Source organism: Diaporthe amygdali, assembly GCF_026229845.1.
Source record: "Diaporthe amygdali strain CAA958 chromosome Unknown NODE_1_length_4327563_cov_65_473760, whole genome shotgun sequence".
In the NCBI taxonomy this organism is placed as follows: domain Eukaryota; kingdom Fungi; phylum Ascomycota; class Sordariomycetes; order Diaporthales; family Diaporthaceae; genus Diaporthe; species Diaporthe amygdali.
The window spans coordinates 3493859-3514875 of NW_026517021.1; the positions used below are offsets into that span (position 1 = coordinate 3493859).

The following is a 21017-nucleotide window of genomic DNA, read 5'->3' on the forward strand; positions in this document are numbered from 1 at the left end:
AGCAGCGAAGTGCACGCTTTATTGAGATTTTCTCCCATAATAAAATGGCTCCTTTGTGCGTACCTTCTGTGGTACAATCATCTGTATTGTGTAAGATGACCAGTATGATTCCGTCTAGATAAGCTTTTTTTTGTCAGTCCTTTTCCACGTCTTGGGTGCCTGGCAATCCTTTGGGATCCCTGCAAGCTCAAGATCATGGCCTGGGGTGTCAGGGTGTCAGGGTGTCAGGGTGTCAGGGTGTCAGGGTGTCAGGGTGTCTAAACTTGAAGGCTGTGGGGCGTCTAGACACTCCCTTTCTCCGACTCCGCAAGTCCAGATTGGAGCCGAGCCAGACGGCTTATCGACATGCTGGTGGCACCGCCGGCGAACCTGAGACTACAGCACTGGAGACTCGCTATTCAAACAAAAAGTATCGCTTTACTGCAAGACTTGACGTAAACATCTTATCTGTCTAGACTTGATAAGGTGAAGCAAGCTCGGCGCTAGCCTTCGCTTGTACTTGTCGTAGACGGTTTGGATTGATGCTAGGCGAGCAAGGATATGGTCCGCGTGCTCCTCCCCTCTCAGGATCTGGATGCAACACTACAGTAACTTCCCGGCAAAGCGAACGGATAGGTTCCTGAAATGCCGCAGCCGTTATCAGGGCCCTCGCAATGAAGAGCTTAATGACGTTGGTCTTGGATCGAATAATATGTAGTTGCGGCTAAATGCTCTATCATCTTGGTGAAACACGGTTTGTGGATCTGTTGTTACTACAACATCAAGTACCGGTATCCAGATGGTGAGAGACATAATGTTGTAGTGGCCCTGTATTTTCAGCCCTTCATTGCGACCCCATCATGGATTCGAGCAAGCATCAACCGCTGGAGGAGACCGCGGTGCAGGCGCCCGCCGAGGCCGTCGACCAGGACGTAGTCGATGCTTGCGATCTAGCAGCTCTGGGCCATGACCAAAGCCTCACTCGGAAGTTTGATATCTGGAGTATCTTGGCACTAGCATTCTGCGTGTTGGGAACATGGTCGACATTTGCGCAGGTGAGCGCACGCTCCCTTCTATGAGTGTCCCCAAAAAATGGCAAAGAATTGTTTATACAACTATGGAGACATGCCGAAATCACCAAAAAGGCAGTGCTAATTCGAGCTGTCCCTGTGCAGGATCTCGCCAGCGGCCTGACCAACGGAGGCCCCATCAGCATCCTCTGGGGTCTCTGCCTCGTGACCATCTGCAACGTATGCGTCGTCGTCTCCCTGGGAGAGCTCTGCAGCAGCATGCCCACGGCGCTGGGACAGGCCTACTGGGTTCTTCGGCTCTGGGATACGCCAGCAGGGAGGTTCACCTCGTACCTCTGCGCCTGGATTAACACGTTCGGGTGGTGGACGCTCACAGCGTCGCAGACTGCGTTCATGACCAGCTTCCTGCTCGGTATGAAGACCATGTTTGACCCGGAGTGGACGGGCGCCAGCAGCGGATGGGTGCAGTTCCTGGTGTATCTCGGCGTGAACGCCCTCTTCACTGTGTTCAATTTGATTGCGTGTAGAAAGGACAAGGTTCTGCCGCTGTTCAACGATTTTGTGGGCATCGGCTTTGTGGGCCTCTTTGTGGTGCTCAGCCTGGCTCTCCTGATTTCCGTGGGCACCAGGCCAGGTCTCGATTTCCAGCCTGGGCGATTCGTGTTTGCGACTTGGATCAACCAGACGGGTTGGAGTGATGGGGTCACGGTGAGCAAATCTCGATAGCTGTTCATTCTGTCCTTCTCGGGCAGGACGCCCCTCTGCGATGTCTTAGAAACCCTGCTGACATTAATTCCGTAGTGGTTCACGGGCTTGCTCCAGGCTGCGTACGGCCTCACAGCCTTCGATTCAGTCATCCACATGGTCGAGGAGATCCCAGCACCACGACACAACGCGCCAAAAGCCATGTGGCTCGCCGTCGTCACCGGCGCCATCAGCGGATTCATCTTTATGCTTGTCTGTCTGTTTTGCATCCAGGACTTGGACGCAGTCCTCAATTCCGACGTGCCCTTCATGCAACTGGTCCAAGATGCGATTGGTCTGCAGGGGGGCGCTGTGTTGTTGGCTCTCTTCATCTTCAACGGCCTTGGCCAAGGAATCAGTGTCTTCACCACCGGGTCGCGCCTGACCTGGGGTTTCGCCAGAGATGGCGGGATACCATTCAGCATGTACTTCGCAAAGGTCGACCCCGTTTGGAAAGTTCCAGCGAGAGCTATCGTGCTGCAAGGGGTCATTGTTGCCCTTGTTGGTGTCTTATATCTATTCGCAAATACTGTGCTGGAAGCCATCATTAGCACGGCGACCATCGCCCTCACGGTCTCATACGCCCTGCCGATCTTGACCCTCATGATTGCCGGGCGCGAGAGGCTCCCGCCTGGTGGCTTCCGCCTGGGATCTCTTGGTCCCCTGATAAACTGGACCTCAGTCATATACTGTGCCATTACGACTGTGTTTTTCTTCTTCCCCGGTGAGCCGGATCCGGCCCCCGCTGATATGAATTATGCAATCGCGGTGTTCGCGGTTATGCTGGTCGTCTCCATCGGTTTCTGGTTCACCAAAGGTCGTGTTGCATACATGAGGACTACGGAGTCCGCCAAAGCTGTGTACGAGGCTCAAAAGCGCGAGATGATAGTCCATGAGGGCGTACCGGAGGGGCACTCCAATGGAGTTGAACCACCAACAAGTTTTGTTCAGAAAGGCAATCGGAACGAGGGATAATGAGGAGCTTGGAGTCATGTTGTATTGATCATTTGGTAGCAACGTGGACGGTCCACTACTTTCATCTCCTGTGAAACTTATTTCTTCCAGGTAAAGTTTATGCAGTAGCATTCACGATTGTACACACATTGTCTGTCAATGGCATGTTGGATAGCTGGTGCGTGACGGTATCGCTAATTGAAATCTGAACTTATTTAAGTGGGATAAGGTCTGCAACGAGCCTCTTCTCCCGGAATCCATGGTTACATTCAATTCGAAGTGAACAAACTGTACAAGCCGACTAGATGTGCGTAAGATTCCCTTCCCCCTGTTGCTATCCAGTCACGTATATGCAAGGTAGGCTAATGATCAGATGAACGTTGCCGAAGGGCGTGTTTGAAACCACTAAACGAACTCCGATGCGTCATCGCAGGGCGTCCGCAGCCGTCTTACCCGTTTTCCATCAATGACAGGCGAGTAAAGGATAATAGTTCAAGGCTTATTCGGCAGTTGTAGAAGTCTATATTGAGCATAGCAGAGAGCCCCGTTCTTGGCTTTCTTATTTCACGTTCTACAGAAAGTAGATACCAAAAAGTAGAAGTAACAAGACAATGGACGAGTCGAACCCAGTTGTCTACCGCACGGTCGGCACACGGGACAAGACCGTAGGCTGGTACGACAAAGACTTCCCCGGTATCGAGCCCGAGGCCCGCGAGCTGCTCGAGAAGTATTCTCATGTTCCGCCCGACGAGGTCGACAAATATGTTGTCGGCATGGTACGATACTCTCAACCCCGCCCCGACCTCACCGCCGGGGCTTGTGCCCGTGCGGCCAACAACTGACTGACCCGCAAACACAGCGCGATAAAGCCTGGGAGGTGCACCCCTACCCATGCATAGGGCAGTACCGCTTCCTCAGCCTGAGCCTGCGCAAGAAGCCCTCGTACCCGCGGGTGCTGGACGGCCTCAAGGCCGGGGCGCGGTACCTGGACATCGGGTGCTGCGTGGGCCAGGACATCCGCAAGCTGGTGCACGACGGCGCGCCGAGCGGGAACCTGTACGGCGCGGAACTGGAGGAGGGCTTTGTGGAGCTCGGCTACGACCTCTTCCGGGATAAGGACACCCTCCAGGCGACGCTGATGCGGGCGGATGTTTTCAACCTGGGCGGGGACAGCCCCCTGGGGAAGCTGGTGGGCACGGTGGATTTCATCCACATCGGCATGGTGCTGCACCTCTTCAACTGGGAGAAGCAGCGGGAGCTGCTGGAGAACTTGGTCAAGCTGCTCAAGGCTGAGCCGCCCGGGTCGATGATCCTGGGGCAGACCTTGGGAGACCTGAAAGGGCAGTTGAGGCCCGGGGGCAAGATGTTCGTTCATGACGAGGACACTTTCAAGAAGATGTGGACCGAGATATCTGAGCGGACGGGGTTGAAATTCGAGTGCAGGCCATTTCTGGATGCGGGCCTGGGGATCTCGGAGGCGAGGCGGAAATGGGATTGTTCGACCACAAGGCGGCTTGCATTTGAAGTTGAGAGAGTTGGTTAATGTTTGAGATTGAACATGGGCAGACTTTTGATCTCTATTATCGTCCGGGCAAAATGGCCTAGAACGAACACCTCATTTGTTTTGAATGAGCGGCTTGCTCTAGTCAACCCACGTCTCTCAAAAACTACATCTTAAAGTTTTCTTGCACAAGCCGACCTCAGGATTTGTTTGCACGCAGTGTCGAGATGCAGGCAGCTGTTAGCTTGAGAGAATATCAAAGTATGTTTCACTCAGAATGGTATAATGTTGTATTGAATGTGCCTATCTTGTCTTCATGTCACCTAACGCCAGCCAGACAGTTAATGTCTAATGCGAATTTACCGTTCTCCTGTGCGCCAGAGGAGGCTCAAGCGAGCCAGGTATCCTTGAGCCCATGACCTTTCTTGACCAAGGTGCAGCCAAAAGAGTTGCTGCATGAAATATCAAAGTTCCGCTCCATCTTGGTCCAATTCCTCGCAATCCGAACACAAGGACAGGCCCGCCCTTGTGTTATATTTCAAATCTGGACGATCCAACATGAAAATTATTGGTGCATGAATAGAACCAGCATAATTCCGCAAGGAGTAAAAAAGAGACAGGTCCCCTACGGTGGCCTTGCATAGGCCTGACCCTAATTGTCCTGCTCATCCTTGATCCCCGGACTACACGCCGGTGAGGACTGGCACCTGCAGCCTTCGCGAAAGCATCGCGGAGGTGTCGTTGAGCAAGATGATGCTTGAGACTAGCAGACCTCCAGTTGCGTATTTGACTGCGTACGTCTCCGCTTGGGCGTTCTCGGCGAAACTGGGGGTGAGGCGACCGTAATACCCAGCCCTGTCTCCAGGCCGACGGGAAGAGGCGAGCCTCCCTCGGTAGATTCGAAGCTTTTGTTGAATACTTCGGAAAGTGCCTCCCTCTTCCTCTTGAGGTTGCCGAGGCGGAAGGCACGCTCCTGCTCCGTCTCCCATGTCTCGATGTCGGTGCCCGACGTTTCGTGAGAGGCCAAGTCACCGGCAATTTGAGGGCCGAGGGCCTTGGCGAGTCGCTCCTTCAGACCGAGAACGGGCCAAATCTGTACCCTGGTGACCTCGATCTTCAAGCCACCATCTTGCGTGTCCGTGACATGGGGAGCTTTTGAGGGGAAGGCAAAACGTTGTAGAAACGCTGCGGTGACGACTGCGCTGTAGATGACAAACTCGGCCGCGTCGTGGTCTTGTGTGATGATCTTGACCGGGATGTCCCGAAATTCGGGCTGAGGTAAGGATGTCTCATGGCCAGCCCGAGATGCCTGGGATGAGTTTTGTGACGACCATCTGGAAGAGTACCTGCGCTGGGGATAGCACTGCCACTGCGCAATAGCCAGCATGATAGCGACGAGATAGGAATCTTGGTCGGCATTTTGTGGGACGAGCCGCTTGCATCGTAGCTTCTGAAGGTTGTCGACCGGGACGTTGGCGCTGTTATTTGGGCCGGGCGCAACACGGTACAGATTGCTGCGCACTTGGTGCAGATGAGTCCTGTTGATGAAGGCTAGCACCGGCTGGTCTGACCACGACTGAGAACCACTGCTCCTCCAGTCGGTGTCTTGGCTTGCAAAGGACTGCCGGCTGCTGCTAGGTATGCGGCCGTAGGATTCTGCAAGCTTGGTAGAAGCGCTGTCGAATGAGCGGCTATTCTGCTCGTACTGCTTCCACATGAGAGGGACTCGCACACCGCGTTTCAAAACTTGGTCCCCGAAGCGGATCTCGAGATTCATTTCCGACCTTGCCCTCGACAGCGTGGCGGGAAACATCGTTGACATGACGCTCTTGAGTGCGGCCAGCTGGAGCGGGCTGGGATCTGCAGTCAGGATGGTGGTGAGGTCTCTGCTCAGGTCGGTAGCGACCTGTGTCGGACGTGGGGGGTACTTGAAAGACATGGAGTTGAAATCAGGGACTGGTCTGCGGACGGTGGCGCGGTGGCTCCATTGGACGCCGAGGAGGCGGGCGTGCTGGTCTTGCCAGCATATTGGGATGATGAAGAGAGACTCTCCCTGGTTCTCGTGAAGGATGTCGTACAGGGAACCCGGCTCGGGCCGGGTGATGCGATTTACGCGTCTTCGCTTCCTGGGTCTTGTGTTTTCAGGAGGCGAGATGGGAGCTGCTGGTAATTTGTGGCCAGCGACGGCGGAGCAGTGGTCATCTGGGGGCACTGAGTCGTAGTCGCCGCCGCCGCCGCCCTGGGACGGGGGTGGTGTCCTGGGCGCAATCTTGAGTTTGGTGAAGCCAGCCATATCAACAAAGCTGAGCAGCTGGCCAAGAAGAGGACTGCGATTGAGTAAGGACCTAGGCGCGTCGCGTTAGCAAGAGGGACAAGTCATGGTGGGAAAGCTGCGCGCAATGTGGGGCGACCTGGGGTTTGTTTTGGCATGCCGAGATCTTTGTGACCAGCCAGAGTGGGCCGCGACAAAGACGACGGTAGGGTCATATTGAACGGGCGCAAGGGATCTTTGACTTACTCTAATAATTGCTGCATCGAGGTGAGTCTCCCGACAACAGATCAGGCCGGTTCGGGATCAATTTGGCAGGGTCTGGCACCGCCGATTGAGGAGGAGGAGGAGGAGCCCCAGGATGGCAACAGTGGTCCCTTGCAGGGCGTGTGCAGGTGCAGGGTGAAGGGGTGAATAATTGCTTTTGGGCAAGGCGATCAAGTTGTCAAAGCTGCACCCAAAAGTGGGGCCCCCTGCACATTGCAGGTATGCAGGTGCAGCTCTCTGGCTCTTTGTAAAAGATGCAGGAAATTGCGACGCGTCGGTGATGAAAAGGAGGCAGTAAAGATGCAGGCAGTCAAGAGTGCCCAGATGTGTGAGAGTAGAATGGTGGTGCGTTGATGGTCGCGGATGGGGCTTGAGACGGGTCGCGTAAAGAAAACCAGGCGACAGAGTGGTGGCCAGGGGGTCGCGCTGCCCTTTATTTCAGCAACGGGAAGTCTGGTCTAGGCCAGGTCAGCCCAGGTAGGCAATTATAATAATAAGCAGAACCTGCTTTCTTGCCCTTGCTTGCTTTGAGGAGGACGCCGATGCCAGAGCCGTGCCGTCCATTCAAAAAGGATGAGGAGGGGACGGACAGGATGGGCCAGGATGGATCATGGCAGGGAGGACAACAACCTTGGAACCTTGGACGGAAACGGGAGTGACGCGCTGACAGCACACAACCAGCCCTGCAGCCAATGGACACGCGGCCAACGCCTCTGGAGGTGCGACTTGCCACCCCACTTTTGCATGTCGCCCCCTGGTCCTACACGGCCTGCCTGACTCCGCCCATTCACGACCTTGACGCTAACTCACATGACCACAGGCACCAGCCTCCTGCATTATCCCCTACTGTCCTCAGAGCGCGACCCGGCAGTTAGCAGAGCGTGTGTTGTGGTGTCACAGCCACCAAGCAGCTCCAGCAGATAACCTCCGACTCAGTGTGGCTCATCCAGCTCCGAGCCTAACCGTCGCCCGCTGACTCAGATCGGTTCACCACAGTACTCCCTCTGGCCCCCACCACGGGCTCAAAACGGCTAGCGTATTCTCCGGCCTGGCTTGCCCAGGAGAGACGTCAGTCGTTCAGTCGTCAGTCAACTGCTTGGTGTGTCAGGGGCACAGCAGATACGCAGGAGCATCCAGCATCCAGCATCAAGGCATCCAACCCCTCCACAGCTTCACACGCTCGCCCACCAGACCATACTATCCCAACGCCAACCTCATCCACACCACCAACATCCTGCCTGGCGGTGCATCAGTCACAATGCCTGTAAGCATCCGCCTATAGCTCCCCAATTCGTACACACACCTGCTCATGTCCTGTCCTGCCCTCCCCTGTCCAATGCCTGCACATGGGACAGCTCCTGATATGTCCTCCCCTTGTCCACTTCTCAGCCAGACACCAAGCTAACCTCCCTCGCCCCATCTCAGGCCTACAACTCCATCTTCAACGCCGACCCCAACGAGCCGCGGCTGATCGGGAACTTCCCGCTGCTGCCCCTGCGCACAAAGACCCGCGGGCCAGCCTACACGTTGCCCTTCCCCAACCCGCCCCTGCCCGCCCACGAGTCGCCCGACGCCGAGTCCGAGAGTTACGACATCCTCGACGAGGTCCTCGCCCTCTTCCGCGCAAACACCTTCTTTCGCAACTTCGAGCTGCAGGGCTACGCCGATCGCCTGCTCGTCTACGGCATCTGGTTCGTCAGCGACTGCCTCACCAAGATCAAGCCCACCGCCGACGTCAGGACCGCCACCAAGGATGTCATGAACCTGGCCCTCGACCTGCAGTTCGCCATCCCCGGCGACCCGGGCTGGCCATTGAACCAGGTGCGTTGCGACCCCTCACGTCAATCGATCCCTACCTTGGCCCTGAGACGGCGAGTCAAGGGGAGAGGAGGGCAAAGTAAGGTGAGGGAGACTGAAGCTGACATGACTCCTGTAGATGTACGAGCCCCCACGAGACAGGCAAGACGCCGAGCAGCTCAAGCAGTATATGTCCCAGGTGCGCCAGGAGCTGGCCACGAGGTTACTGGCGCGCGTCTACGCCGATCAGGACGACAAGCCCAGCAAGTGGTGGTTGAGCTTCAACAAGAGGAAGTTCATGGGCAAGTCGCTGTGAGGTGGATCAACGTTGGGGAATATTGAGCGGGAGCGAGGTTTTGAGAGGAGCACTTTGAAACTACACCGCGTGCTTGCCTTGCGGTGAAACGAGCAACCAAATTCAATCAGGTCTCGCGGTTGAGAGAGGCCATCGCAGCCAAAGCAACTGTCTAGAAGACATCGGGGAGAAAATTAGCTACCGGCCAATGATACGGGAGAGGCCGATCTGAATTATATCGCATTGTCTAGACTACTTGCCAGGGCAGGAGTCCCGCCGACTCGGTGTCCAAACAAAACAACCCGGGGGTATCATTCATTCCATGAAATATGTACCTATCTCGTCGTCGGATCCCGACAGCACTAGCACCAAGCAAGCTACTTCTTAAGAATACATCCCAGGGCCATCTCGGCTGCCTAGGCATCCGCACTCGCAGGCGTCGCCGCCGCCGTCTCAGCAGCAGGCGTGCCCTCGGCCGTGCCGATGCCCGCGGACCTCCCCTTCTTCTGGAACTTGCCCCGTGCCGCGATCTTGCCCTCTGCGGGCTTGGCCTTCCAGGCCGTGAGCACGTAGCCCTCGGCGCCGCCCTTGGCCGTCATGACGGGGTGCGTCCGCCCGGGCAGGACCTGCCACCTCCTGCCGCGGCTCGTGTGCACCTGCACGCCAAGCAGCAGCGCCGGATTGAGCGGGAAATCGTCCGTGCCCGCCCACCGCTCCAGCTCGTCGGCCGTCCTATTCCCCGCGACGTCCTGCGCCATGAAGGCCGCCCGCCGCGCCACGCTGAAGCAGTCGGCCAGCTGCGCCAGCGGCTCCACGTGCGGGCTGTAGATGGCGACCGGCGCCCCGCTGGCCACGAGCGGCAGCAGTGGCCGGAGCACCGAGATCGGGTCCATGACGCTGGCCACCACGAGTCCGCTGAAGCCGCCTGCACGCGCCGAGTCGGCGATGTACCGCGTGCGCGCCCATCTTCTTCGCTTGCGGTGGTAGTTCCCTCGCCGGTTGGGTTTCCACGACGCTACCTCCTCGGCAGTCTTGATGCCAGGCTCGGTTGCGTAGACGCTGTCGGCCTCGGGCTCGATGAGTTGGAGCCAGCTGAGTGACAGTAGGTGGTTAAGGAGAGGATGGGGAGGGTGACTTGGGTTTGTGCTATCGTAGCCCCAGTAATTGAGGGCTGTAAGATTTGGCTGCCCATTGGTGTGAACCAGGGTCATGGTGTTTGTGGTGGCGAAGGGGATATGAAAGTCGGGTTTTCGCTGTATTGGGCGCTTCTTGGGCTTCTCTGCGCCATCGGAAGATTTGGGTCGATCGTCCTTTGGGTTCCCATCATGGTCTCGTTTGACAGAGGGTGCCATCTCCGGTGGAGGTGCCTCCTGTGTGTTCGACATCGCACTGTCTTCAATTTCGGACTTCACGGGTGCGGCAGCGGGGGTCGGAGCACCGTCGCTCGTCTGTAGTAATCCGTTCGCCTCCTTCTCTTCGGTCGTTTTTGGGTACAGGACCCCCATCCTCTCGGCCAGCGCAGCGACCAGGAAGCCACCCGTGTCATCCACTACGAGGTATCTTGTTCCCTCTGGTTGTTTCGGCTTCTTGATCTCCTCCATCTCTTCCTGCTCCGTCTTCGCTGGCGTCTGTGGCGCATCACCAAGCTCAACCTGGTCCACTCCACTAAAGTGGACATTGGCCCAGCAGCCCAAGAGGCCGACCATCTCCTCCCTCATCTCCATAATCTTATTTGAGTCCCTTTCATGCAGAGCATAGCTCCCAAAATTGCTCACATCCAGCGGCAGTACCGTGAATCTGCGCAAGAACTTCTTCTCCTTCAGCAGCTTGTACTTGGCCATACTGAATGTTGTCTTCTGGTCCATGCCCGTATGCGACAGCATGAGCTTCGCAATCAATTCCTTGCCGGAATCGGTACCATCGCGTTTCAGGGCCTCAATCTCCTGCCACGTCAAAGTCTGCCGCGCGTTGTCGTCGATGATCTCACGGTTGGACCGCACCACCACGGCGCCAGTCTCGTTGTCAACCAGGCTGTACTCGATGCCATCGACGGCAGATATTATGGCCTCCTCTGGGACAGCGCTGTCCTGGCGAGACGGCGATGAACCTGCTGCCTCTTCTTCTGCAAGGACATCGGCGTGAAGCTCGGAGGCGGGAACGACGCGCAGCCGTGTGAAGGTGTCGCTTGTGGCATTCTTATCGTTGAGCTCATATGTGAGGTGGTAAGGACGGTGTATGAGTAGATTGCTGTGGAAAGAGCCATATCTGCCAAGCGAGATCATCCTGTACCCGTCGAGGCAGACTGTCAGCATTTATGAAAAGGTCTGAGACTGAGAATGGAGTAGCTCCGTGAAGAACAAGACCGTACATATTGGGAGTGATCTGCAGCAGACGGTTGGTTCCATTGGGCAACCGCAATGTGACCCATGAATTGGGCTCGATTAAGGAGTGTGTCGCCATGATTCACGCCGTCGATGTTGGTGGACAGTGGCGTCGTGAACAGTCGACCATCCGCAAACACAGCAAAAAAAAGTTTTGGAGCTGAAAGTTGAGCTCGGTTGCTTCCGAACTCCCCTGCACAGGAGCCCCACCTTCACGGACAATATGTCCAGGGTGAATTGCGGGGGAGCTTCACAGTCCCACAGCGGACGTCATTCCCTGTTGAAGAGTGGTGCTTCAGATCTCCAACTGTTTCCAGCCTGGCGACACCAATTTGTCTATTAATTCTAAGTGTGCTCCTTTCAACTTTGGGTCTCAGGTTATCTGGCCATGCCTGAGCACCACACACTAGAGGGCGGCTGCCTCTGCGGCAAGATCCGGTACAGACTTGCCGCCAATGAGTCCATATACAACGTAATGTGTCACTGCTTCAACTGCAAGAAATCAAGCGGCACGCACATGGTCAACTCGAGCATCTTCCCAAAACATCTCTTCACCCTGATCTCAGGTACACCAAAGACCTTCCAGGACACACATACCGACTCCGGCCAGCCTCTGTACCGAAACTTTTGCGGCGATTGCGGCAGTCCGACGCACATCACCACACCTGCTGTAGACGAGATCGTTGCTGTCCTGAGTGGCACTCTGGACAACGGGACTGAGTGGTGGAAGCCCAACAAGGAGCAGTATATTGAAACTAAGTCACACTGGCTTCCTGACTTGTCTGTGTCCAAGAAGGACGGCGTCATCGAGAGGCACGACAGAGGACCCTTGAACGAGCAGAGTTATGGAACTTGAATTGAAAATGCATAAGAATGAACCCTGGCCCCTTGGCCGCTTCGACTGCTCCTCGCCCGGATTACCTGTCTGGTGCCCTCCCAACGACCTTGCGGTCTGTCTGTGTCTTTTCTATTCACTCTTGATCTAATGCCAAAATATCAGGACGCGAGCCGCGACCAAAATGCACCCAATGAAAAGCCACGTGAAACTATGACAACTCCCTCATGCATACCGCAGTCACTCGGCCACGATCTCTTGGCCCTACCATCTCGTGTCTCTCGTCACACCGGGATTTTGAAATTTTTTGCGCCGTCGGAGCCCGTGGAGTTGAGTACCGTGCTGACGACCTCGAGTGTCTCCTCAAACCGGCCATCCTCTGCCATAATTTGGCCGGCGCCTCCGCTGGATTATCTCGTAGCCGTGTATCAGTTCAAACTCGTCATGTTCACACCTTGTGCGGTTGCCTTAAAGCGCGGAATTAGGATCCGGCACCAATAGGCATGAAGGGCTCGACTCACTTTTGGTGTTCCAATATCGCTGTATCACCCAGCCTAGTGGCGCGATTACGGCTGTGAGGATGACGCTGACGAGCGGTATGATAGTCGTGACGGTCCATTGCATATTCACACAACTCGCTTCGGGAGGGGCACTGGGTTGTGTTTGTGTCAACTTGATGAAGATGAAGGGGACTCGCTTGATCAGTGATTTCTGAAGATTCAGGCGGCGCTCTCTACCCTCTATAAGACCCCGCAACAGCTTCATACTCGGCCATCTTCATCGATTCTCTCTTTCACACGTCAACACCAAGTCTCACATCGGGGAGGGATGGGCAAGGATGGTGGCAGCTGTCCATCCGTCACCATTGGCGACACCCAAATTATTTTACAGCAAATCACATCCATTATTTGACGGCCCCGGATCACAGATGCAGGTCCCCAACGACTTGCATCCGTGTGAAAGGGCACAGTACTCAGATCTAGTCGGATCGGGCCACCCATCTCGCGACTAAGTACCGATACTAAGGAAAAGCCAACCGGTCCAATCACAGCCCCAGACCGGGAGACAACGACGCATTACAGCTGGATCCGGCAACATATGAGACATAGCACATGCTAATGACCTGATGCCAAAAATTCTAAGCGCCAACATCGCCTCGTCACCTTCCGCTGGTACCCTCTGTGGGTAGCATCCCACCATCTCAAACGCTGCCATCACGACCGAGTCATCGTCACGGTGGTCGTGATGCACCGGAGGGTGTTGTGGCGATTCAAGCGACGTTGGAGCACACAAATGACAATTGCCGGGGCAACCGCACTCGAGCTTAGGGGCCCGTCGCCCATGGTTCGCATATGATCTACGGTGCATACCCTTCCAGCGGCCAAATAGACTTGCGAGATCTTGTGCCAAGGTGCACTCCACATTTGTTTCCAATGTCTGCGTGCCATCTTCGGCAGGATTTTTCGTGGTTTTTCTTCTTCTCGAAGGAAGAGGGGGGGAGGTCATTGGCGTGGAGCGAATTCGACGCAACCATCCCAAACGAGCACCTGTCAAGGCCGCCTGCGCACAATCCGATTTCGCTCCCAAGGTCTAAGCCGCTTGCCGACATTGCCCTTTTTCCTGCGACCGTACACTCGCCTCTCTGCAATGAATATTAACCATCTTCGAAGAGGAGCGGCTACCCTCGCCTCTGGAAATCTTGCCCCAGACAACGGTTCCAAATACGAGGTCAGATATTTTCGGGTCTGACCTCCTTCAGTCTGACACGCGAGTATTCCGAGCCGGGCGAGTGGATTTCTTCTCTGGAGCGTTTGATTTCAAGGCCGATGGGCCGTCTACTCTCGGCTTCTTGATCGGCGGCGTCGAGGAGCATCGATCGGCCGTTTCGGTCCGTGTTGGTGATCTGATCTTGCATGAGTATGTTAGCTGGATACATCTTTCGCAGTAGTAGCGGTTGACGACTCACTTTGCCTGGTGCTTTTGGCCTCAGACCTTGTTGGTAAGCTGTGTAGTCGTCACGGCTTCCTGCCTGGCTGTCTGTCCTTGACAGCAGGCCCGGCGTGCGAGGTGCGCTCTCCAGCGTTCTGGACTCCGACTCCCGGACATGGGTGTCAAGATGAGGTGATCCCGCATTTCGAGGTGATACAGGACTACGCTGATCAGCCGGTGGAGTCGGAGGCGTGGACTTGAGAGATTTTGCGACTGAACCTGTCACCGCAGTTGTCTTTGAAAGCATCTTTCCCACTTCTTCACTTGACACCTCAATATTCAACACCGAGGCGACAGCATGCACAAGTCGCGTCTGCTTCTCGGGGGAAAGGGCAGACGCGGCGGCACGCCCCTCAAGCTCCTGACGCGCCTTCTCTGTCTTGATCTCGGCGATGAGAGCTTGGTCCCAAAGCTCTGCTCGCTCTTTGCGCTCCTCAAACTCCTCGTGGAGCGTTCGTAGGATCTTCTCCAGTATTGCGGTTCCATTGCTCAGCTCGTCGTCGCGCTTCCTCTTGCGCCATCTGAGCAACACTCGGTGGACCCTTTCCGCCTCTAGGCTCTCGTGGAAATCTTCAATATCCTTGAAAATCTGACTGCGTGATTTGGCTGGGTCCGAAACTTGATTGCTGACACCGAGCTCCTCCTGCTGGTTTGTAGGTACCATGATCTAGATGGCAGAATGGTCTCAGCTCAGGCTGGGAAAACTTCTAGGTATTCGAGCTGTAGTTTGATTGGGTACAATTTTGATAGAACTGTAGAGATACAAACGACTGTCGAGCTTTGAGTGATAGAAAGCTTGAAAGGTTTGAGAAGACTGAAGCCAAGGAAACACAACACATCATCTGTGAGTGAGGGCGTCTTTTTGTATGATTCCATGATAAATAGAGAGCCGAAAGGCAAGCAATCGGACAAAGGTGATTTTCACGTAAGGATAGCAAACGGCCAGAGACAATTTGCATATCTTCAGACTGGGATTTCTCTTCATGCTGCATCTTCCCGTTGTGTCTCTTTGAACCTACCCCTGTCTACACTCACCAACGTGCATGACCGGCAACCTGCATGAGAAGTCAAAAATGCTGATGACTCCACCGAGGTACGCACTGAGGCTTGGAACGGATGGCCAACGGCTCATTTCTACCCGAGGATACTGAGGTTCTAAACTCATTACATCTTGATACCGACTCTGCTGGCTCCACAGTCCGTCTCTAATCATGTCCAGTAGCAAGTAAACCTGTCATTTCCAACACTGCTGCAAACAGACAGCCCATTTGTCAGGTATCGACAGCAGATAGAGCAAATTGCTGTAATTCAAAATTAGCAGTACTTACTTTGATTCACGCTTGATGTAAAAATGGATTAAGTAACGACATGAAACCTCTTTGAGGGATTTCCAGCATTTGGGTGGCCGAGATTTCTATATAGGGAAGTCCAAATCCATATAAGGCATGTACTTCGATCCTTCTACTCTTGATCTTAATTTCAGAACAGGAGGAAAAAGGGCCTTCAGTCTGAGTTTGAAGTGAGCGGATTAGAGAGCCAAGCTCCACTCCCAATATCTAACAAAACTCTACCCAAAAGAGAGAGGCTGAAGGTCAGATGAAATATGTAATTCGCATGACCATGTCACAAACCTTCGCATAGGTTCAGGAGGGATTCCAATGGTCAAAGTTAACATTGATGCTCAAGAATGTATCGGTCTCCTCATCACCAGAGATTGGACCAGGCGAATGCAAAAAGCATGAGATGCTACATATCAACTGCGCTGCTTGGAACTTCCAGTTATTTCTCATTCTTTGAAGAGAGGTTTGCAAGGTTCAAATGCATTTTCCCATCTTTGAAGCTTGCCAACGAGGATTCGGGCCATTGTAACCAATGAGCATCGCTAATCAGGACAAATCTGATCTACATTTTTTTGTGTTTTGCTCAGAGGCCCTTATTGCACTGGATTACGGCAACCATGACATTGCCAGCATTGCTATCAACAATGCTGGGTTTTCCGTGGTTTCTGAAGTTGACATGCCGTGATAGAATTCTCGGGTCTGTATATGAATTGGTAGAAAGACGAGCTTACCTTATTTTCATCAGTCTCTCATGCCAATGATAGGAAAAATTGAAAGATCTGCAGACTTCACTTTTCTACCGGATGCTCAAAGCCGCAGACCTAAGCTTACTGGCCATACTGAAGAATACATGCTTTCGTCTGAGTTCCGCACTTGCCCTATGGCCACCTGTGTGATGCCCATTATGAGTCCCCAAGTCTAGAAAAGCACCACCCAGCCGGGTAGGGGACTAGGTGACTGCTGAAAGCTTGCTCATCACTCGTTTGCATCCCTTCTGGTTTCCACCATGAAAAGCTGACCAGTGGTATTGTTTTCCAGCTTTTCAGACGAAAGGTGACTGCGTCCTGTACGGTGATTCACTGGAGTGCCCAAGTCACTTGTCACTTTTAAAACTCCAGTGACTGGATTAAAAACCTTCCACGTCACCAACAACAGATGTCCCAAAACTTCTTCCGCAAACCACGCTTCTCTTTCAACAGACGTCCTCCTTCCACCGTACCTAGGTAAATCAATACGTGACCATCGCCAACATCATGCTCCCTAAACAGAGCCTGCTGGCCCTCGTTGCCGCCCTCTTCGTCATCATCGCGGCGTCCATGGACACTTTCAGCAACGCGATTTCCCCTACCACCATGTCCACATCGGCCAGCGCAACTCCTTCAACCTTGTCGGACAAGGCCATGCTCACTTTCACCACCTCGACTCTTTCTACTGCCATTGCCACTTCAGCCAACGGGACTTCAGCCAACGGGACTTCAGCCAACGGGACTTCAGCCAACGCGACTACTCCTCCAGCCTTGTCGGAAAACGAAGATTCTGTAGGTAGCACTCAGTACACAGCTTGACACTACCCAGATCATGCTGACCCCTTAGCAGCCTTACATCCTTTGCAAGATAAACCTCTACAATGGCGTTGATCCACAGTATTTCGACAGCGTTGCCAACCACCTCAAAGGCCTCACCGGCAATGCCACCCTCGGCCACAAGGATGGTGAAGCTTGGTGCTGGCGCTACAGCTGCCAACACGACTGTGCCATCTATGCCTGCAATGACAAGCAGGAAGACCAGCAGGTCCCTTGGTCTACCATGGCTGCGTACGCAGAGCAGATCAAGAAGAAGTGCACTTATATATGGTCCGACAAGGGAAAGGAGGAAAAGAGGGTTCAGGGGCAAGCTTTCAATGCGGATGGCTGGAACGTGGTCGTGGGCATGAGACGCGGTAACAATTGTTGATGGGTCACAATTGGCTACTGAGGACTCTTTGGGATGATATGAAGTGCTGGGCAAGCATCGCAGGAACTGCCGCCTGGGCAGGGTGTTGCTCCAAAGAACAATCTGCGGAGATGGTCTCGTCAACAAGATGATTCGGGGCGAGCAACCCTACACAAGGTTAATGAGAACTACTGGTTGAGGAGTCTTGCGAGATGTTTTGATGTGATGGTGTTGGTTTGCAATTCCCAGTGCGGTACTGCGCTACTCGTAGATGTACAGCCGCCAAGTACTGCTAGACGCCCGTTGTCTGGACGTGATATCATCCTGATGATACGGATGATAATGGTATCATCATGTACAAGTCTATTACTCCCTTCAACTCCGTACCGATCGCTCTGTTCACCTCTTTTTCGAAAAGGATGATTTGCTTTTCTTCTGCACCTTCGCAGGTGGTGCAACCTCAGCCTCGCTCTCGTCTTCCTCAGCTGAGTCCTCCTCGATATCGTCATGATCCACCTCGTCCTCGTCTACTGACTCCTCGGCGAACTCGTCAACGTCCATGTCATCCTCGTCTTCATCGCCTGACTCTTCCTCGGAATCAGAGGCAACCCCGTTGACTGCAGGGAAGTCGTCCTCGTCATCATCTCTCCGCCGTGATACCCCATTCGACGTAATATCGTCCTCCTGTCCTTCCACGTAAACAATACCCTCCTCGGCGTTGTCCTCGTCCTCATCGCTGTCGCTGTCGTCATGGCCCTTGCCTGATGCTCGGCGAGACTTGTTCCCACGGCGCAGGGTCATCTGTGCCTCCAGCATGTCCAGTTTGCCCTTCAGCGCAAGCAGGCTGTTCAAGCCTCTTGTTCTCTCCTCCAATACCCTGTTCAGCTCGGCAAGCCGTCTCTGGATGTCTGGCTGGGTTGCCAAGGCGCCACCATGGCCGATCAGTGTCCACTGAACAAAGGTCATGAGGTTGTGTGCACGTCCCGGGCGCCTGTGAAGACGTGAGGTGAGTTGTGTGAGCAGGGCTCCTGCGAGGCTGGAGTCTAGTCTCTGGATAGTGTTGCGGATGATAGTTGCATCTGAGGTTTGGAGGCAAGACTCGAGAAGGTCTGCGTCGTCAGTCCGGAGAGCCTGTGCAAGGACTATGCCGATGGAGGAGGTGGAGGGAGGTGCTATTTGTCGTTGGGGGGCGGCTGTCAAGGCTGTGCTTGCACCAGTCAATTGCTGGCCGCCGAGTGCAGCGGCGACGTCGACTGTGTCGTGGTTGCGGATCAGGTCACCGAATGTGGGCTCAGCATCGGATTCCCCGCCCTCCTCTTTCATTTCGGTATCTTCATCCCCGTCCACTTCGTCTTGCGACCGTGCTGGATCTGCAGTCTGCTTTTCGGCCTCCTCGTCATCATCGACGTCAGAGATGTCGTCGTAATTGCTCTCAGAGTCACTTGAAATTTCAATTGTCTCGACTTGTTTTGATGACTTGGATTTCGCAGGTATGGGCACTGTGACTGATGTTCTGGTCTCGTCTATCCTGGTGGAGTTGGGCAGTTTGGCGCTCTGGCTGACGGGTGCAGCGACCTTGGCGAGCTTCCTCTTTGTCGCCATAATTGCTTCTTGGCGAGAGCCCCGAGGATTGTGAAAGGTATCCTCTGTTAATGATTTCCGAGCGCTCCGGACAATAGGGGCTCCAAAAAAAGGAGAGGATGGAGGAAGTCAGTCAATGATCGCCGGACAGTTGATGCTGTGAACTGCGAGGTGATCAGAATTTGGGGGAGGTCAAGGCGGGAACTTTTTTGCAGAGGAACTTTTCTGCCTACTTTAGGCCTTACCGACTTCCCTTCCCAGTGCAGGGCCCAGATGAATGGTCCGAGCGCCTCGGGATCCCTGCCTCGATGGTGACATTTGCAGCACTGCATTTGCACACATGGACATGGATACAACTGTGCCATGTTCTGCAGTCACTTAATGGCAAGCACATATGCATCGAAACAATCATGAGTGAACTTTCTGGCCTGGCTTATCAAGGCATTTGAAAGCTCTCTGAAGTGCAGTGCTCCAGCGCCAGACACTGCTCCAGAGGCTTAGCTTGAAAGGACTTGCTTCTAAGTCCACCGTAGCGATCCTTCACTTGGATGAAAAGGATGCTTGAGTGAGCAACCAAGCGACTAAACAAGCAATCAGGAACGCCTACACCGGAGGATCTCTGAAATTGCAGGGTCCTGTGAATGCTTGTAAAAAGACCCTGGCTTTCTGGATATTCTATCAATATGTAGATTGGGATGTATGTAGAGGTGTTTCTGGACGGTGTCCATGGCAGGGATTCGACTTAGTCAGCATTTGAGGACTGTTGATAAGATAGACGAGGCACCTTGCTTTCACCGCACGCACGCACGCGTCGTCGCGGTGGGAGTGTGACAGAAGTGAGCGACGCGGTAGGAGAGGCCGTTCGCCTAGTTCCTCTCGATCCCCCGCCCGCCGCTGTTTTCAGTCACCTAGCAATCAACTCTTGGTCTATCATGGCCACCGGTGCGGATCTAAGGGTCATCCACCCAAGACTAACAAGAAAATGAACGCATCCTTAGTAGCAGCAGTGCTGTCAAAGCGTTCGGACAAACAGTGGCGGGTGGCCAGCGCGGGTGCCAGTTTGTCTCTTAAGACTTGTCGCCGCCTCACGGGACGTCTGCCTGCATTGCTTGCCATGCAAGCTTTCCGGATGTGCCTAAACCTTAGAGCTCTGTTGTAGTCTTGCAAAGGTCCGCTCACTCCATCTCGTCGTCTGCTGTGGTATGTATACCTTACCGTTGTCCCATGCCTCGAATCAGCGCTCCGTGCGCCCAGCTGCAACTTCGAGTCATTCGGGCAGAAAGAGGGCAGATGGGACAATTTTGCACAGAGCATTTGGATTTTCAGAGACTCGCAGAGTCCAAGAGGTTGTATCTCAGAGAATAGACAGGTAGAAAGTAGCGTAAAGAACAGAGTGTAGAGAGGAGGAACTAAAGGCTGACACCCCGGCAGCCTGGTGAGAGAAATGAGTTGCTGGTTGAAATGAGAGTTGCACGTCGAGAGACGGTCTGCAGGGACTACCCTTTCCAAGCTCTGTCAATGAGCCCAGTCACTAGTCGGCCTGGTGGCACCCGTCTCAAAGAGCAGTCCAATCACAAGCAGCGTTGAGAAAAGGCAGAGAGCACTGGGAGCTGGGAGCTGGTCCCCCTCCCCCTCATCGCCCCCCCCCCTTTGGAGCTGATTGCGCGCTTGATAAATAGGGTACCTCCCCCGCCCTCCTTGGGCATGGGCATGTGCTTGCTGCTACCGTTCTCGAGCTCTGAGCCTAGAAGACAAACCACCGGAAGCCACCATCGACAAGCGGTACGTCTCCTGATCCCTGCTCTAGCCCCGCAAAACACACTGCCCCGGCCAATCGCAGCGCCAGGACGGCTGGGAAAAACCAACCACCGAGTTCCCGCTGCTGCCGCTAGCCTCCACTTGGCGCGTCATTTCAAGGCTAGCCCAAGCTAAAATTGATTCACCTTTTGGCTCTTTGCCTTTTGCAATTTTGATTTTCAGCCTTCCTCTCTTCCTTTGCTCCCCCGTCGCATCTCGCATCCCCAATCCCGCGCCGCGCCAAGCTATCACGAGCCTCACGCAAAAAAACACCGGCGCAACCACTTTTTGCCATCCACCACCTTAAGACTGCATTCTCCACTTG

The 21017-nt window shown here is 54.4% G+C and overlaps 10 protein-coding genes across 10 annotated transcripts; 5 read left to right on the top strand and 5 right to left on the bottom strand.

Moving 5' to 3' along the window:
• Nucleotides 1-839: 839 nt before the first annotated feature.
• Nucleotides 840-2729, top strand: J7T55_006633 (mino acid permease family; the record flags this gene model as incomplete). The annotated part of the gene is made up of 3 exons (XM_053130819.1): nt 840-1034; nt 1155-1718; nt 1812-2729. 3 exons carry the CDS (start codon nt 840-842, stop codon nt 2727-2729), a joined length of 1677 nt encoding a protein of 558 aa, XP_053001397.1.
• Nucleotides 2730-3319: 590 nt separating this feature from the next.
• On the top strand, nt 3320-4251 carry J7T55_006634 (methyltransferase domain-containing protein; the record flags this gene model as incomplete). Its single annotated transcript, XM_053130830.1, has 2 exons — nt 3320-3484; nt 3568-4251. 2 exons carry the CDS (start codon nt 3320-3322, stop codon nt 4249-4251), a joined length of 849 nt encoding a protein of 282 aa, XP_053001398.1.
• Nucleotides 4252-4972: 721 nt separating this feature from the next.
• Nucleotides 4973-6502, bottom strand: J7T55_006635 (uncharacterized protein; the record flags this gene model as incomplete). Its single annotated transcript, XM_053130841.1, has 1 exon — nt 4973-6502. The coding sequence occupies one exon, from the start codon at nt 6500-6502 to the stop codon at nt 4973-4975; it is 1530 nt and encodes a 509-aa protein (XP_053001399.1).
• An 85-nt stretch (nt 6503-6587) lies between these two features.
• J7T55_006636 (ARP2/3 complex ARPC3 subunit) lies at nt 6588-8858 on the top strand (the record flags this gene model as incomplete). Its single annotated transcript, XM_053130852.1, has 8 exons — nt 6588-6686; nt 6797-6873; nt 7427-7464; nt 7566-7626; nt 7742-7813; nt 7916-8009; nt 8171-8566; nt 8682-8858. The coding sequence occupies 8 exons, from the start codon at nt 6588-6590 to the stop codon at nt 8856-8858; spliced, it is 1014 nt and encodes a 337-aa protein (XP_053001400.1).
• A 395-nt stretch (nt 8859-9253) lies between these two features.
• Nucleotides 9254-11297, bottom strand: J7T55_006637 (trna (adenine-n)-methyltransferase non-catalytic subunit trm6; the record flags this gene model as incomplete). Its single annotated transcript, XM_053130863.1, has 2 exons — nt 9254-11120; nt 11206-11297. 2 exons carry the CDS (start codon nt 11295-11297, stop codon nt 9254-9256), a joined length of 1959 nt encoding a protein of 652 aa, XP_053001401.1.
• A 309-nt stretch (nt 11298-11606) lies between these two features.
• On the top strand, nt 11607-12074 carry J7T55_006638 (uncharacterized protein; the record flags this gene model as incomplete). The annotated part of the gene is made up of 1 exon (XM_053130874.1): nt 11607-12074. One exon carries the CDS (start codon nt 11607-11609, stop codon nt 12072-12074), a length of 468 nt encoding a protein of 155 aa, XP_053001402.1.
• A 263-nt stretch (nt 12075-12337) lies between these two features.
• On the bottom strand, nt 12338-12677 carry J7T55_006639 (uncharacterized protein; the record flags this gene model as incomplete). The annotated part of the gene is made up of 3 exons (XM_053130885.1): nt 12338-12458; nt 12508-12520; nt 12575-12677. The coding sequence occupies 3 exons, from the start codon at nt 12675-12677 to the stop codon at nt 12338-12340; spliced, it is 237 nt and encodes a 78-aa protein (XP_053001403.1).
• Nucleotides 12678-13782: 1105 nt separating this feature from the next.
• J7T55_006640 (uncharacterized protein) lies at nt 13783-14706 on the bottom strand (the record flags this gene model as incomplete). The annotated part of the gene is made up of 2 exons (XM_053130896.1): nt 13783-13956; nt 14020-14706. 2 exons carry the CDS (start codon nt 14704-14706, stop codon nt 13783-13785), a joined length of 861 nt encoding a protein of 286 aa, XP_053001404.1.
• A 1929-nt stretch (nt 14707-16635) lies between these two features.
• On the top strand, nt 16636-17335 carry J7T55_006641 (uncharacterized protein; the record flags this gene model as incomplete). The annotated part of the gene is made up of 2 exons (XM_053130907.1): nt 16636-16920; nt 16979-17335. The coding sequence occupies 2 exons, from the start codon at nt 16636-16638 to the stop codon at nt 17333-17335; spliced, it is 642 nt and encodes a 213-aa protein (XP_053001405.1).
• A 378-nt stretch (nt 17336-17713) lies between these two features.
• J7T55_006642 (small nucleolar ribonucleoprotein complex component) lies at nt 17714-18916 on the bottom strand (the record flags this gene model as incomplete). The annotated part of the gene is made up of 1 exon (XM_053130919.1): nt 17714-18916. One exon carries the CDS (start codon nt 18914-18916, stop codon nt 17714-17716), a length of 1203 nt encoding a protein of 400 aa, XP_053001406.1.
• Nucleotides 18917-21017: the final 2101 nt, after the last annotated feature.